General features: G+C 47.9%; 1 protein-coding gene across 3 annotated transcripts in view; it reads left to right on the top strand.

The window, feature by feature from the left end:
• Positions 1 to 345: 345 nt before the first annotated feature.
• Positions 346 to 13,666, top strand: part of GAB2 (GRB2 associated binding protein 2) — a 93,503-nt gene continuing 80,182 nt past the window's right edge. For 2 of the 3 annotated variants that reach the window (XM_039562013.1, XM_039562002.1), the window contains exon 1: positions 347 to 484. In XM_039562013.1, the coding sequence (XP_039417947.1) occupies positions 413 to 484 (72 nt within the window). In that variant the 5' untranslated portion in view covers positions 347 to 412. Of the gene's footprint in view, positions 485 to 13,666 lie in introns of all 3 variants that reach the window. The other variant, XM_039562009.1, reaches the window with a different exon arrangement.

Below are 13,666 nucleotides of genomic sequence, written 5' to 3'. Positions count from 1 at the left end.
GTATGGATAAAGTTTCTCTATGGGCACTGTATGAGTGCGGGGGGGACAGGGACGAGCGGCAGCCCCTCGGGGGCGGCGTGGGGCCAGGGAGCCCCTCTCCCCGCGGGGTTTGTGTCTTTAACACGGCTGGCGGGGCGCCGGGCGGGCGGAGGCGTGGTGAGCGGGAAGGAGCCAGTTTCCTGCTTCCCCGCTCGCAGCCCAGCGGCCGCGGCGGCGGGGGGAGGCGCTCGCCGCCCCCCCATCCATCCTTCCATCCCTCCCTCCCTATTTCCCTCCCTCCCTCCCTCCCTCCCTCCACCCATCCATCCATCCATCCATCCGCTCACCCACCCACCCCCGCCCGCCCTCCATGGGCCGGCGCGGCCGGCGCTGAGCGCCGGGAGGCAGCGCCCGGCGGCGCCCGGCTGCCGCGATGAGCGGCGGGGAGGTGGTGTGCTCGGGCTGGCTCCGAAAGTCACCGCCGGAGAAGAAGTTACGGAGATACGTAAGTCTCAGCCCACCCCATCTCATCCTTACCGCGGCCCCGGGAAAGCCGGGATCGATCCCCCGCGCCTCCATCCCCGCTCCCCCGCCGCCAGCCCGGGTGCACCTGCCGCCGCCTCTCCCGGCGGCGCGGAGGCTCGGCAGGGCGGGGGTGCCCCTTGCCCGGGCGGGGAACGAGCGCTCGTGGCTCCCCGCCCCAGGGAAAGGCGGGTGGGAGCCTCTGCGAGCCCCCCGGCTTGTCCCCTGCCCCGGGGTGCTGGGGTGGGCGGTGACGGCCGCGGCTGGAGCGGACACTCGGCGCTGGGGCCGTTCTGGCTGCGCCCTGCGGTGGCCGGCCTCACCCGGGACCTGCGACACCCCCGCCTTTGAAGTCGTCTGTTTTAGGGGAGGCTGGGAATACCTTGGTGTCAAAGAGTAAAGGTACCTAACACATCTTGGATCCCCCCAGCATTCCCATAACAGTCCCTGTCCCCCATCCCGTGCACGGTTCCTATTAATCATTGAACGTCCGAACCCTTTGAAGATAGCACCAGTAGCGCTTCGATAGCCTTTGTATCGTTAGCGGCTGAGATCAAACACTTCAAAGAAGTTGTAAAAACAGGGTCCAAATGCCAGCTCTGTCACATTCCCCACTCATTGAAAGAAATAACTGTTCTTTGCGTCCTCCGCCTGACAGTCCTGCCATGTGCCACGAGCATTAGCGCTCAGAAACGCGCTGCCATCCTATGACTCGGCACATCGCTTCCCAGGATGTCAGGGGTCCCACTCCCTGACACCAATGACCAGCCTCAGCCAGCCTTCAGTTGACTGGAATGCAGCCTCTGGGAGGGAGCTGGATGCTCTCCCTTCCTGGGGGAACACCAGCCAGATCTTCCTTTGGTCCTGTTTCTTTTGCCTGCGTGCATTTCGGCAATGGCAGGCAGAACAAGTGCAGCTGGTGTCTCCCCAGTGCCTGTTATTGATTGATGGAAGCATCACTGCCTACCCTTCAGGGGGAGATGGATGTCTGTAGTCTCGTATTGCAGGCTAGAGCAGGACTGGGGGTGTGTCTGATTTGTGATAGAGTGTTATTAGCCTTGCCCAAAATGGGTTCAGCCCCATAGACATCAGTGGTACCACATCCCTTTGCATTAGACTGTGTGTCCAGTTGCTCTTGGCAATCCTTTCCTTGTGTGCCTCATGCTCTTTGAGGGAATATCAGGTTGGCACAGGGCTGTGGGATGGAACTACTAGGGAATCCAGTAAGGTAAACCTGAGTATTTATGTGGGAAATATCAACCCCCTAATGAATGTAGGTGGGCTTTGTGGGAGGTGGACAGAATGACTTTGTGCATGCTGAACTGTGGAGGATGCTTTTAGCTTAATGGAGCAAAGCACCTTCCTCCCGCAGAAATCAACTAATTGCTGATCCTGAGTCACCAATGGCCTTAACTCATCAAACATCATTAGCTCCCCAGCATCTGCCCCATGAAAGGGTTCTCACATCACTGTCTGAATATCCAGCTTGTGCTCTGGCATTCCAGCAAGAGCTGAATAAATCTGCTAAATGCTCTACGTGGAGGGTGTGACACGCCAGCAGTTAGTGCTAATTATCAATGTGCATAAGAGTGCTTTTCATCCACATACATCCCAAAGTGCTCTGCAAGCCACCTATGTTTTCAAAACATCCTCATTCCCCCAAGAGGAAATGCGGCCATGCTGAGATGTGCCCGGCCAGCCCACGCAGCCTCCGCGGGGCAGGAAGCGATGCTTGGCAGATGTCACTCGAGGGGATCTCTGTGCTGGAGCGGTCCCAGCGCTGTGGTCAGTGGGACTTCCCTTCCAGTCACACGAGTTGCACCAGCTTCCTGCATCAGTGGCTGGATTTGAAAGCGTTGGCCTTTAGCTTGGACTGTGTCTCGCTTGGTGGTGCCCCGTCCCTTTGCTTTTTAATGCATTATTATTGATACTGTATTTATATCGCTGTGGTGTGCATTCAGGGCATTGGTGTGTTGTTCAAGTTCTCCTCGAGAGTAGTTCAGAGCAGCTTGCTGGTACAGAGCCTGAGGGTGATGTCTTTCCTCCCGTAAAACCTGCCTTCATCTACAACAAACCCACATGGTTGGACTTTGGTTTTCGTGCACAAAAGGTGGTTTACGCCGGCTTTTGTACGGCCTCAAAGAGAAGGTGCTGAATCGCTGGCTTTGCTGCTTTCCTTCTAGCTTTGGTTTATATTCTGCTTTGAGACCTCAAAGGAGAAATCTCAGGCTGCAGGATGCTGCTAATGGGGTTTGAAGTTCCTGCTCTGGCTGTATTGACACAGGGTAGATGATAGATTTATTTTTTCTTTGACTAGTGCGTTTCAAATGTATGTGTCTGCACATGGGTGTGTTGCTAACGCTGTCCTTGAAGTGCTGTGCTTTTATAAGCCTGGGTTTGTTTTGCTTTTATTTTTCAAGGAGATCTATGGCAAGAGAGGAAAGCTCTAAATTTTCTCTCTAACTTTCACCCAGGGAGGTTGGGAAAGGGAACTCTTCTCCACACCTGATCTGTGCAGCATTAATCTGCATTTACAGAAATACCTGCTTTGTTTCACTTCAGGGGATTGTGTTTATGTGAGATTGTGGGACCTATTTGTACAATGCTCTGGGATATATCAGTGTTGTGAGTTTCTCTTCTGTTGTGGGACATTTAAATGATCAAACAATGACTACTTAAGGTTGAGACAAAGTGTGCCTTTTTTCAGGCTCATAACTGCAAATAGGGGTTCATGTAGACTCTGGGCAGTTTGGCTGTAAATGCTACTGTAATATTGATAATAAAAGCTAGGCAAATAATTGAAGGTCCCAAGTAATTGACGCACCAAAATAACTCTTTTCACCTCTGTTCTGCTTGGGACACCAAGCTCTCTCGTCCTCTTGCTTAACTGCTTTTTTTCAGACAAACACTTTTTGTACCTTCAAAGAATGGTTTGGGTTGGAAGAGACATTTAAACTCATCTAGCCCAACCCCCTGGCAATGAGCAGGGGCATCTTCAACTAGACCAGGTTCCTCAGAGCCCCATTCAGCCTGGCCTTGTATGTTTCCAGGGATGGAGCATCCACCACCTCTATGGGCAACCTGTGCCAGTGTTTCAACACCCCCATTTTAAAAAATTTTCTTCCTCATATCTGGTCTAAATGTACCCTCTTTCAGTTTAAAACCATTGTCCCATGTCCTGTTGCTACAGACCCTACAAAAAAGCCTGTCCCTTTTGCCTTTCTGACTTTCATGCATGAAAGGGTCTCCTTGTATGCAGCCACAAAGCACAGAACCATCTTTTAATTCTCCTCCTGGCTCCTCCTTAAAACACACATGAAAATAATTTTTAAAAAAACCCCAGTCCCTAAACAAAACCCTGGGCTTTAGTTGTGTGACCAATGAGCCGAGACCAGCGCATGTTGTGCGGTGCTGTACTGACTCACTGTCTCCTGGTCCTCTCCCGCTGGACGTGCCTGTCTGTTGTCTCCTGTGTTAGATGTGGGTTTAGAGCAGTGTTTTGTGTCTGTCCACTGCCTGGCACGATGGGCTCGGGGGTGGACTGTCTGGCAGGGAAGCACTGTGAAAAATAAGTGCTGTTGTAGAGCAGCTCAGCTCCCTATCGTTAGATCAGTGCGCTCTGCCTGCTCATTTATGTACCATGAAGTCAGAGTATTTTCTGTCTGGCTGAGATGTATGTCTGCAGTTCTGACTAAAACAAAAGCTTCTCATCGTGTACTGGTTTTACAGTCCTTTAGTGCTTTGGGGTTTTTATTTTTTCTCCCAGCTGGTTTATCTGGGTTTGGCTTTGTGCATCAATGGTCGTTCCTACATCAAGCAAAAGCAGTTTAATCAAGGTCATTGGAAGAGCTACTCCTCTCCGATGGGACAAGCAAGAAGAGGTTAAAGGGCTGATTTACTGATAGCAGCCTTATTCCTAGGGGCAACTCCTTGATGAAGGGCTTCTTTTGGTGCCTGAAGTAGATGCTTCATATCCCACTTCAAAATGCATTGTAAGGATGTCTTCCTTAAATGAGAATGTGGGATGTGGACTGAAGTAGGACCATTTGTGCAGCGATATCATAGGCTGTCAAATGGTGGAGATGCCAGGTGGAGTTTGGCACAGTGCTGATTGGGATGAAATTTTATACGAGGGAGAAGAAAGAACATCCTTTTATTCTGCAGCAAAGTACAAAAGATGGGTATTGTGCAAAATTATCTCCTTTTTTTTCTTCTTTTCTCTAAGGAGTTTTAATCGGTCACTCCCATGCTCAGCTGTGCCATGCCTCATTCAGGATGCTCTACCCTCTACCAAAGATAGGAAATAGTTGCAGACACACCAGAGAAAAGCACCAAAAAATGAGCAAAAGTATAGAAAACAGAAAGACTGAAGGAAATGGGGTTGTTTAAGGATGAGAGGGCTGAGAGCAGAAATAACAGTCCTCAACTATGTCAAAGGTAGCTGTGAAGGGGAAAGGAGTAAGCTGTTCTCCATGGGCAGTGGTTGGAGGCCAAGAAGTGCTGAGCTTGAACTGCAGCAAGGGAAACAAGTGTAGGAAAAACTTCCTAACCTCTGATTGCTGGAGGAGTGGAGCAGTGGAACAGATGGTTTGGGATGGGCTTGAAGTCTCCATCGTGGCAGTTCTGAAGTGCAGGTTGGCCTAACTCCACTTCAGAGAGCTGAATCTGTTTTGAGGCAGTGGAATAAATTTGACAAATTCTCCAGAAGTTCCTTCCAGTGCTGGTTTAGGTTAACTTACGGATTTTGAGGCTGGATGCAGGGAGGGATAGTTAAGAGGCTTAAGGGCACCAATTATGTCACCTGGATCTCCTGATGGGACTCAGGGAAGTGTCCTCTGACAAGTTTTTTGTAGAAAGTTTTGGCAGCACTGAACTCCATGACTTTGCACTTATTCCATCTGTCAGACCGCCTTGCTGTACCCTGCTCCTCCCATGTAATCTCCCAGCTTGATTCCAAAAGACCATAATGTATTTTAGCTGTTATCTTCTGCCCCATGATTCAGAGGAGGGATGAACACTTGCTCCACCAGAGAAGGTTTTGCAGGTCAGGGGGTGCATTTTGCTTGCAAAGGCAGTGCCTGCCAGCACTCCTGCTATACCAGCTCTCTTGCACAATGCTGCACAAAGGTCCCGCTCTCTAACTTGTTTCTCTGCTGCATCATTGCTGATGTGTCAAAACATGACCTCTTCCCTACAACCTTCTTTTGGGGTCATTTTGTTTGAGTGTGGGGCTGCATTTCTTTGCCCACTGTAGCATTTTCTGGAAACAGTCAGGTGGTGATGTATTGTCATCATGATAATTGTGATCTAGGAACATGCAGATACTTGGAGGACGGTTGTGGGAGCGATGGAGTCAAACTCTTCTTGATTGTAGAACGTGACAAAATAAGGCACAACAACCACAACCCAGCTTTGGAGGATCAGGTTGGGTCTTAGGAAAGCCCCTCCAGTAAGAGGGTCATGGCGTAGAGGAACCGGTTCCCATGGAGGCTGCAGGCTCTCAGTCTTTAGACATTTTCAAGGCTTGGCTAGACGAAATTCCAACTGACCTGATCTAGTAATTGCACCTCAAATGCAAGGCTGGACTGGAGCCTTCCTGAGCTGCCTCCATCCCAACATTTCTTACACCTCTGTGACGTAGTGCCACCAGTCTCAGGAGCAATAGAACTGTTGTAGCCCAGCTCGCTGTGAAGGTGGACAGTCTTTGTTTTGTTTGCTGCCAACACACATGCTGGGGCAGCTTGTCAGCTGCTGAAACCCAAACTGGTTTGGTCAGGACTGCCCCATGTGTGTTCCGAGGCATTGCATCAATTGAGGTGGACATGCCCACAGAGGTTAAGGAGTCCGTGTGTTGTGTGGAGGGTGCAACTGGTGTATTTTCCTGGTGCTTTGGCTATGCTAGGATAGCTTGAGTGAATCCTCAGCTATCTGTCATAATTTCAGAGCTGGCCAATAGTCCTGGCAGTCCACAGTGGATGTGAAAGATTGATGGTGGCAAAGCACAGGTCGAACTTAAGAAAGACAAACAATACTTAGGGAAAGCGTGTGAAGAAGCTGGGTTTTTCTCTTTGAAAGAGAGCAGAAGTGATATTGAAACCATTTTTTTTTCCTTTTTCTTTTAGCCAGTATCAGATGAAAGATATGATGCAATAGTGTTCACCAGACCGAAGCACATAATTTATAGCAGTGACTTAAAGGCAGAACAAAAATTATTTATCTGTATTACAGTAGCAGCTGAGGCAACTGGGGCTCAATGCGCTGAGTGTTTGGGGAGACCACATCTGCCCTGAAAGGTCTGGTCTGATGGGGAAACCAAGGCACGGAGCAAGTCAGTGATTTGGCTGCATGTGTTCAGGGTCATTCCCACAGCTGGAAACTCAACTTGGCTTTATGGTTGCTACCTGAGCCAGGGGCTTCTGAGCTGCTCGCAAGCTGCTGAGGATGTGTGAAGCTATGGAAACAATTGCAGCTGGTCCAGAGAAGTACATAATATTTCTGTCAGGGATTTGGATGATGAGGGTTGCCAAGGTCATCAGGGGTCTCTCTGAGATTAGTTGATCCAAAAGGTTTGGAAATAACTGCTTTTAATATAAATGGCCCTTCCTCTCAGTACTCCTTTAAAGTCTTTAAAGTCTCACTTTCGTGTCATAATGGTTAGGTGGATCTTCCAGCACCTTACAGTGATGATAAAATGTATCTCAAGAGGTGGGAAAAATAAGAGAGGCTTTGATTTACTTCAGGGCACCCAGAGAGCAGCAGTAGAGCTGAAAGACACTTTGCTGCCGTTTTGTGCAGCTTCTCCACCTTGCTGCCAAGTGAAACCAGCTTTGTGGTTATCATGTGGTTATCATGGGTTAAACCACAGCAAATTGGCAGTGAACGTGGGAGGCTGTATAGATGGAGCCAGTGTAGAGCATGGTTGGTGATTGATCATTAGTGGGGTTCTCAGTCTTAGGGCCAGTGCTTTTCAACATCTTAAAAAATTACTTGATTGCAGGACTCAAAGTGATACTAAGTAAGTTTGTTGATGATAATAAGTTGGGATGAGCTGTTGGCTCCCTCCAAGGCAGAGAGGCCCTACAGAGAGATCTGGACAAATTAGAAGTCTGGGCAATCACTGACCATATGAAGTTTAACAAAGGAAAGTACCAGATCCTGCACCTGTGATGAGGCAGCCCTGGATGTACAGACAGACTGGGGAATGAGATTCTGGAGAGCAGTGACACAGAAAGGGACCTGGGGGAGCTGGTGGACGGAAGGTTGAACATGAGTCAGCAGTGCCCTGGCAGCCAGGAGGGCCACCTGTGTCCTGGAGTGCATCAGGCACAGCATCACCAGCTGGGCAAGGGAGGGAATTGTGCCACTCTGCTCTGCACTGGGGCAGCCTCACCTCGAGTGCCGGGGGCAGCTTTGGGCACCATAATATACAAAAGATACAAAGCCATTAGAGAGTGTCCAGAGGAGAGCCACGAGGATGGCAAAGGCTCTGGAAGGGAAACCTTATGAGGAGTGGCTGAGGGTACTTGGTCTGTTCAGCCTGGAGGAGACTGAGGGGAGACCTCATTGTGGTCTGCAACTGCCATGGAAGCAGAGGGGCAGGCACTGATCTCTTCTCTGTGGTGACCAGTGACAGGACCCAAGGGAATGGCCTGAAGTTGTGTCAGGGGAGGTTTAGGCTGGATATTAGGAAAAGGTTCTTCACCCAGAGGGTGGCTGGGCACTGGAACAGACTGCTCAGGGAAGTGGTCACAGCACCAAGCTTGGCAGAGTTCAAGAAGCATTTGGACAATGTTCTCGGGCATGTGGTGTGACTCTTGGGATGTCCTGTGCAGGGCCAGGAGTTGGATTTCAGTAATCCCTGAGGGTCCCTTTCAACTCAGGATCTTCTGTAATTCTATGATCACTTTTCTTTCTTATTTGTGATTAGTGACAGAAAAAGCAAATATTCAGTGTGTGGATTAACAAAAACAGACCTGAGACCTTAAGAAGAGATCCAGACCATTTTCATGCTGCCAGGCAAACACACTTGCACCAAGGTGTGCCTGCCATGACCTTGAAATGCACAAAGAGGATTTCCTTAAGGTCAGTGTGCAAGCCTGCACAGTGCCATTTTACATATGTCATCAATCATATCTAGTCATACAGCAATTTAAATACGTGCTGTGTTTACATAGAAAATTTTAAAAAATAGTAGTAAATAAGTAAAAGGCAGCTTTGGTCAAAAAAATTGCTCTTAGCTGTCTTTAGCCTGCAAGCTGTGTCTTTAAAGGACAGGAGGAAAAACGGAGTGCTGGAAGCATATGTTTCTTGCTGTGTAAGATAGCCAGTGGTGCCTGTTTCTCCAATGAATCTGGACTAAATCCAACAACTGGGGGGGGGGGGGGGGGGGGAAGGGGAGGCTGATTTCATCTCTGGATTTGTGTTTTCATATTTGGTTTCTATTTTTTTCTGAGTTCTTGTGCAGTTTACCTGGAGAAGGTTCTGATCTGGGAAATCTTGCATCAGTCTGGTTGTCTGCATTACACTAATACCTAGAAATGAACTTTTCTATCCAAATGTGCATATTCTCGCCCTAAAATGATGTGTGTTCAGGGTAGGAAGTTCACTCTTGGGCCAGAAATGGGACATTTTTATTTATAGTTTAAATCTGGTTTTGAGGCAGAACCAGTTGAGAACAGCTCTTAGACATTACTGTATTAAGTGTTCCGATTGTTTTCTGTCTCTGCCTACTCCAGACTCCTTTTCACATTGGCTCTGAATTTTTAAATGCTGTATGTTTGTTCTCTCTGTTGACAGAAATAATAATCTATTGACAGAAATGAAAATCTATTGCCTGAAATATCTTCTGGTTGGATTTTTTTACATTATTATTTATTCTTTCTTTTGCTTCCCCACGCCTTTTGGACACATCCAAACTATTTCCATCATGTTTTCTGGATCGAAGATACTGTCCTAATAGCATTTCAGTACTTGTTATGCATCTTATTCCATTTAAACCTGGTATTTTCCAAAGGCATTTGCTTTGGAAGGCATTTAGACATTTCTTTGGTGGAGTTCCAGGTCCCGCATCCATATGGTAAGATGGAAATAACATTTGGAGTCAAAGATTTGCAGTCTCCTGAATTTCATAGATTTTCAGTGATTAAGTTTTGCTGATGATCCCAGCTGCTGCCTCGCCCATTTGGATTCCTTGCTGACCTTCAGAACAAGCCCATGACTTTCATATGGCTGCCAAAGGTTGCAAGTTGACTTGCTAAATCCACCTTCTAGCCACTTAACATAACATCCAACCAGGGATTATGTCTTGTTTCCAAAAGTGACTAGTAAGCCTTCATTTCTCTCCTCTCTACTGGTGACACTGAGGTGTCTTTTAAGCTTTTAGCTTCAAAGAGCTGTGTTGCACATGGTAGGTTTCATACAGTGTGCTGCTGTTGAACTGGGCGATGCTTTTGTTCGTTTGCAATTTTTAATCTCATAATAATGTCAGTAACGATGTTTAAATGGGGTTATTAGTCATTGCTACCGATCTGTTCTTCAGATCTTCATCCACACAGTTGTTTAAGGATCTTTTGGCTTTTTTTTTTTTTTTTTGTAGGGGGAAATATGTGGTTTTACTTCTCCCTGGCTGCTCTTGGCTTGAAACAGTGCCCTGTGGAAAAAGGAAGGTTGGCCATGCAATTCAGCTCAGGGTTTCGGTAGTTGCCTCTCCATTTAAAAGTCTCCCTTACCACTCCTATAGAGGCCACGTCAGCAACTCCAGATCGCCTTCCTTCTCACCCTGCTTGCCTGCCAGGGCTGTGTTTGAGAGCCATCCAGCACGGGAAGGGGCAAACACAATAAACCATAGAATCATTGAATCACAGTGGTTTGGGTTGGAAGCAACCTGAAAGATCACCTAGTCCTGACACTGTGCCATGGACTGGGACACCTTCTGCTAGACCAGGTTGCTCAGAGCCTCATCCAACCTGGCCTTGAACACTTCCAGGGATGGGGCATCCATAACTTCTCTGAGCAACTTGTTCCAGTGCCTCACCACCCTCACAGTAAAGAATTTCTTCCTAACATCTAATCTAAATCTTTCCTCTTTTAGTTTAAAACTCTTCCTCCTTTTCCTATCACTATTGGCCTGTGTAAAAACTCGCTCTTCCTCTTTTTAATAAGCTCCCTTTAAGTACTTGAAGGCCACAATGAGGTCGCCCCAGAGCCTTTTCTTTTCCATGCTCCTTCCATAAATGCCCCTCTGTAAATGCCCCTTCTGGCTGATTGACAGCATAAAACAGCCGCTATACTTCCATGCCATCAACACTGCACACAGCTCCTTTGGTTCTGGGTCACTGTGTTGTTCCTAAATAGCTTCCTCCAGGTAGGAATCTCCCAGGAAAACCTCGTTTGCTTTGACATAAGAAGAATCGATGACCTGAGGCTTGTGTTCTCCCCCTGTCTCACCTTCCCTGCCTGCCTCACCCACTGTCCACCACATGTAATGTCAGGCTGGAGTTTCCAGCGGGCTGTGGGGAATAGAAGGGCTCATTGTTTCGGGGGTCAGGGCGCAGGGCCAGGGTGGCAGGAGAGAGGGGCGCGGAGCTGGCGGCTGAGCCCTGCTGCTACCTCCAGCATGGCCTTATGTTATCCATAGGGCAGCCGTGCAGACAGTGAGCGCTCTGTGATCATGGCTCCTTAAAGCCTTTGAGGGAGGGAAAAAAATAATATAAATGAAAGGAGAAAAAAGAGATGCAGAAGATATGGGGTGTAGGGAGTGACAGGGAGTGTATGGGGTCCTTTTAGTTGTCCTGAGCAAGAGATGCTGAGAAATGATGTAGGCCAGTCCCGGCTCAAGGCTTCAAAATTGGCAATTGAGGTTTTAACTGAGCCTTATCTGTTCAGGTCCTTCTCTGAGCCCTCTGTGTGCATGGAGCGAGGCAGGACAGGGAGCAGGAAGTTTTCCTGCCAGCAATCAGGACTTTATCCTGCAGCAATGTGTGTGTGGGTGGACCCCTGACACCAGCGTCTTTGGAGAAGGGTGATGAGAGTGATTAGGAGCCTGGGAAAGCTTTACACAACAGGCCTCCGAAGCAGCGAAGGACAGCCACCTTCCAAGGAAAGTGAATGAGAAAGTGCCCTGATAAAAGTCCTCAGGGCTGCTGTCCATGCAGAGGGGGGAGAGCATTTCAGCTTGGCTTGTGGGACTTCTTATGTGAGCACCCCAGGGTCCTTCTTCAGGAAGTGGCCCAAAGCATTTGGCACATCACCAAAGAGAGTGATGTCCCATCCCATCTTGGAACCCACTCCTGGAGAGGCGAGATTTTTGCTCAGGAGAGGTGACCAGGTGTGTCCAACCCCTTGACATCAAACACAGAAGGGGAGCAGGTCACAGATGTTAAAGCTTGTAAGATCTTTTTGTTTCTTCATCCTTCAGAAGATTCTGCCTTTGCTGTTGATGTGTGATGGGAGAGAAACTGCCTCCTCCTACCAGCTCTGAATTTGCACCTTATAAAGTAGATGAGATATGAATAATGTGAATATCTGCAAATTTAGAAGTTGATACCATGAAGAAAACACTGGAAAGGAACAAAATTGGTATTTTGAGGTTTAAACCAGTCAAACAGTTGAGGATGGGTCTTTCCAAGAGATAGGGCTCTCTCCTCTTTCCTTTTCAGAGTTTCCACCTGTAACAGGGTGTGAATTGGTCCAAGACTAGCTAGATCCTGCACCATACCCACAGAGTCACTCCCAAAGCCGTTTTCAGCTGCTGCCTTACACTCCCTTCAAAGTCAACCCGAGGGAGAGAGGGTCTGAAGGGATCAGGCCGTTGTCTCAAACCCTTGCAAAACATGTTGGCTGAGGCTTCGACTGGGAATCGATCAATAAATACACTCTTTTTAGCATCAAATCAGTACAGCCAGCTGGCATGCAGACGGGCTGATGTATCATGTGCTGTCACAGGGAGGTGCATTGAGGAGCAAGAATTCATGACAGAATCATGTGTAGAGAAGAAGGTTGCCTGCAAGGTTTATTTGTTTGGGGTTTTTTAATACTGAAGGCACTTCATGTGCAGCAGAAGGCAGAGCATCTTACAGGTTGGTGTCATGGATGGTGCTTCACAAAATACTCTGAGCTCAGGAGTGTGTGTTAGATGTTCACAGTGGAGTTGACAATAAGTGTTTGTCTCGAGCCTCATGCATTGCTCTGGGCTGGGACTGAAAAGGGGACGTAAAGCAAATCCTGTCCTGTGCAATGTGTAGGATGTTCATGAGGCTTTTTTATGAGTTCTTGGTTAAGTAGGGTGTTTGATGACAGTGTTGGTGATTTTTCTCTGTCCATTCTGCTTCTTGGAAGAGTCTGCCATGACCAACTCAGTGCTGTTAAATGTTGTCATTAAGGCTCCTTGGGGTGAAGTGTGGACCTGCTACTCTAACACGCTTGGAATTTCAGATAGAATTGAGTTGTTGAATACCACTTGGGAAGGACAAGCTTCAAGATTTGCATTTGTAATTAAGAAGAGCTTTTTAAAGCCTGTTCTTTGCATGTCTTTGTACCTGGAGCCTCCCACAAACCAACCGTAGCTCAGGTTGTGGAGGAAGGTGAGAAGCCAGAATGACGTGTTTGGGGTTTACATGGTCCCCTCTGCTGTGCACATTGCTGCTGAGTCAGCTGTAATTTAGGCGTGGTTCAACCCTCCTTTGTCAGTGTGGAAGGGCCTGGTCAAAACCTTGGATTTCTTTCCTTCAAAGTGTGGGAGACTTTTGACTTGTTATATATATTTAAAAACAAAAAAAAAAAAACCCAAACCAAACAAGAAAAAACCCCCAACAAAATACTGGTTTGATGGAAAACGAGACACCAAAGCACAATCAGAAGTGTGGCTGTGGGGCTCTTCAAGTTGTAACTCAGATTTTCATTCCTGGTATGTATATTTTCCTGGATACTATCATATCTTCTTCTTCCATTTTCCCACGTTTATCCTTTTTGTCCCCAAAGCCCAGTGGTGTGGCCTGGGCTTAGGTTTGTTTTCTTTCCCCAAGCTTTGGTCCTTGCACTTTGAATTCTCACTAGTACTCATACACCTACCCTGAATATTCCAGGAGGGTTTGGCATTATGACACTGAGATGGGTTGTAAACACAAATTATTTCAGCTTTGCACATCCCAACAGAGCAAAGAGTTGG

The sequence above is a fragment of the Corvus cornix genome, chromosome 1 (assembly GCF_000738735.6).
Source record: "Corvus cornix cornix isolate S_Up_H32 chromosome 1, ASM73873v5, whole genome shotgun sequence".
NCBI lineage: Eukaryota > Metazoa > Chordata > Aves > Passeriformes > Corvidae > Corvus > Corvus cornix.
The sequence above is the reverse complement of the archived record's forward strand: the minus strand, read 5'-3'. Positions and strand labels throughout refer to the sequence as shown.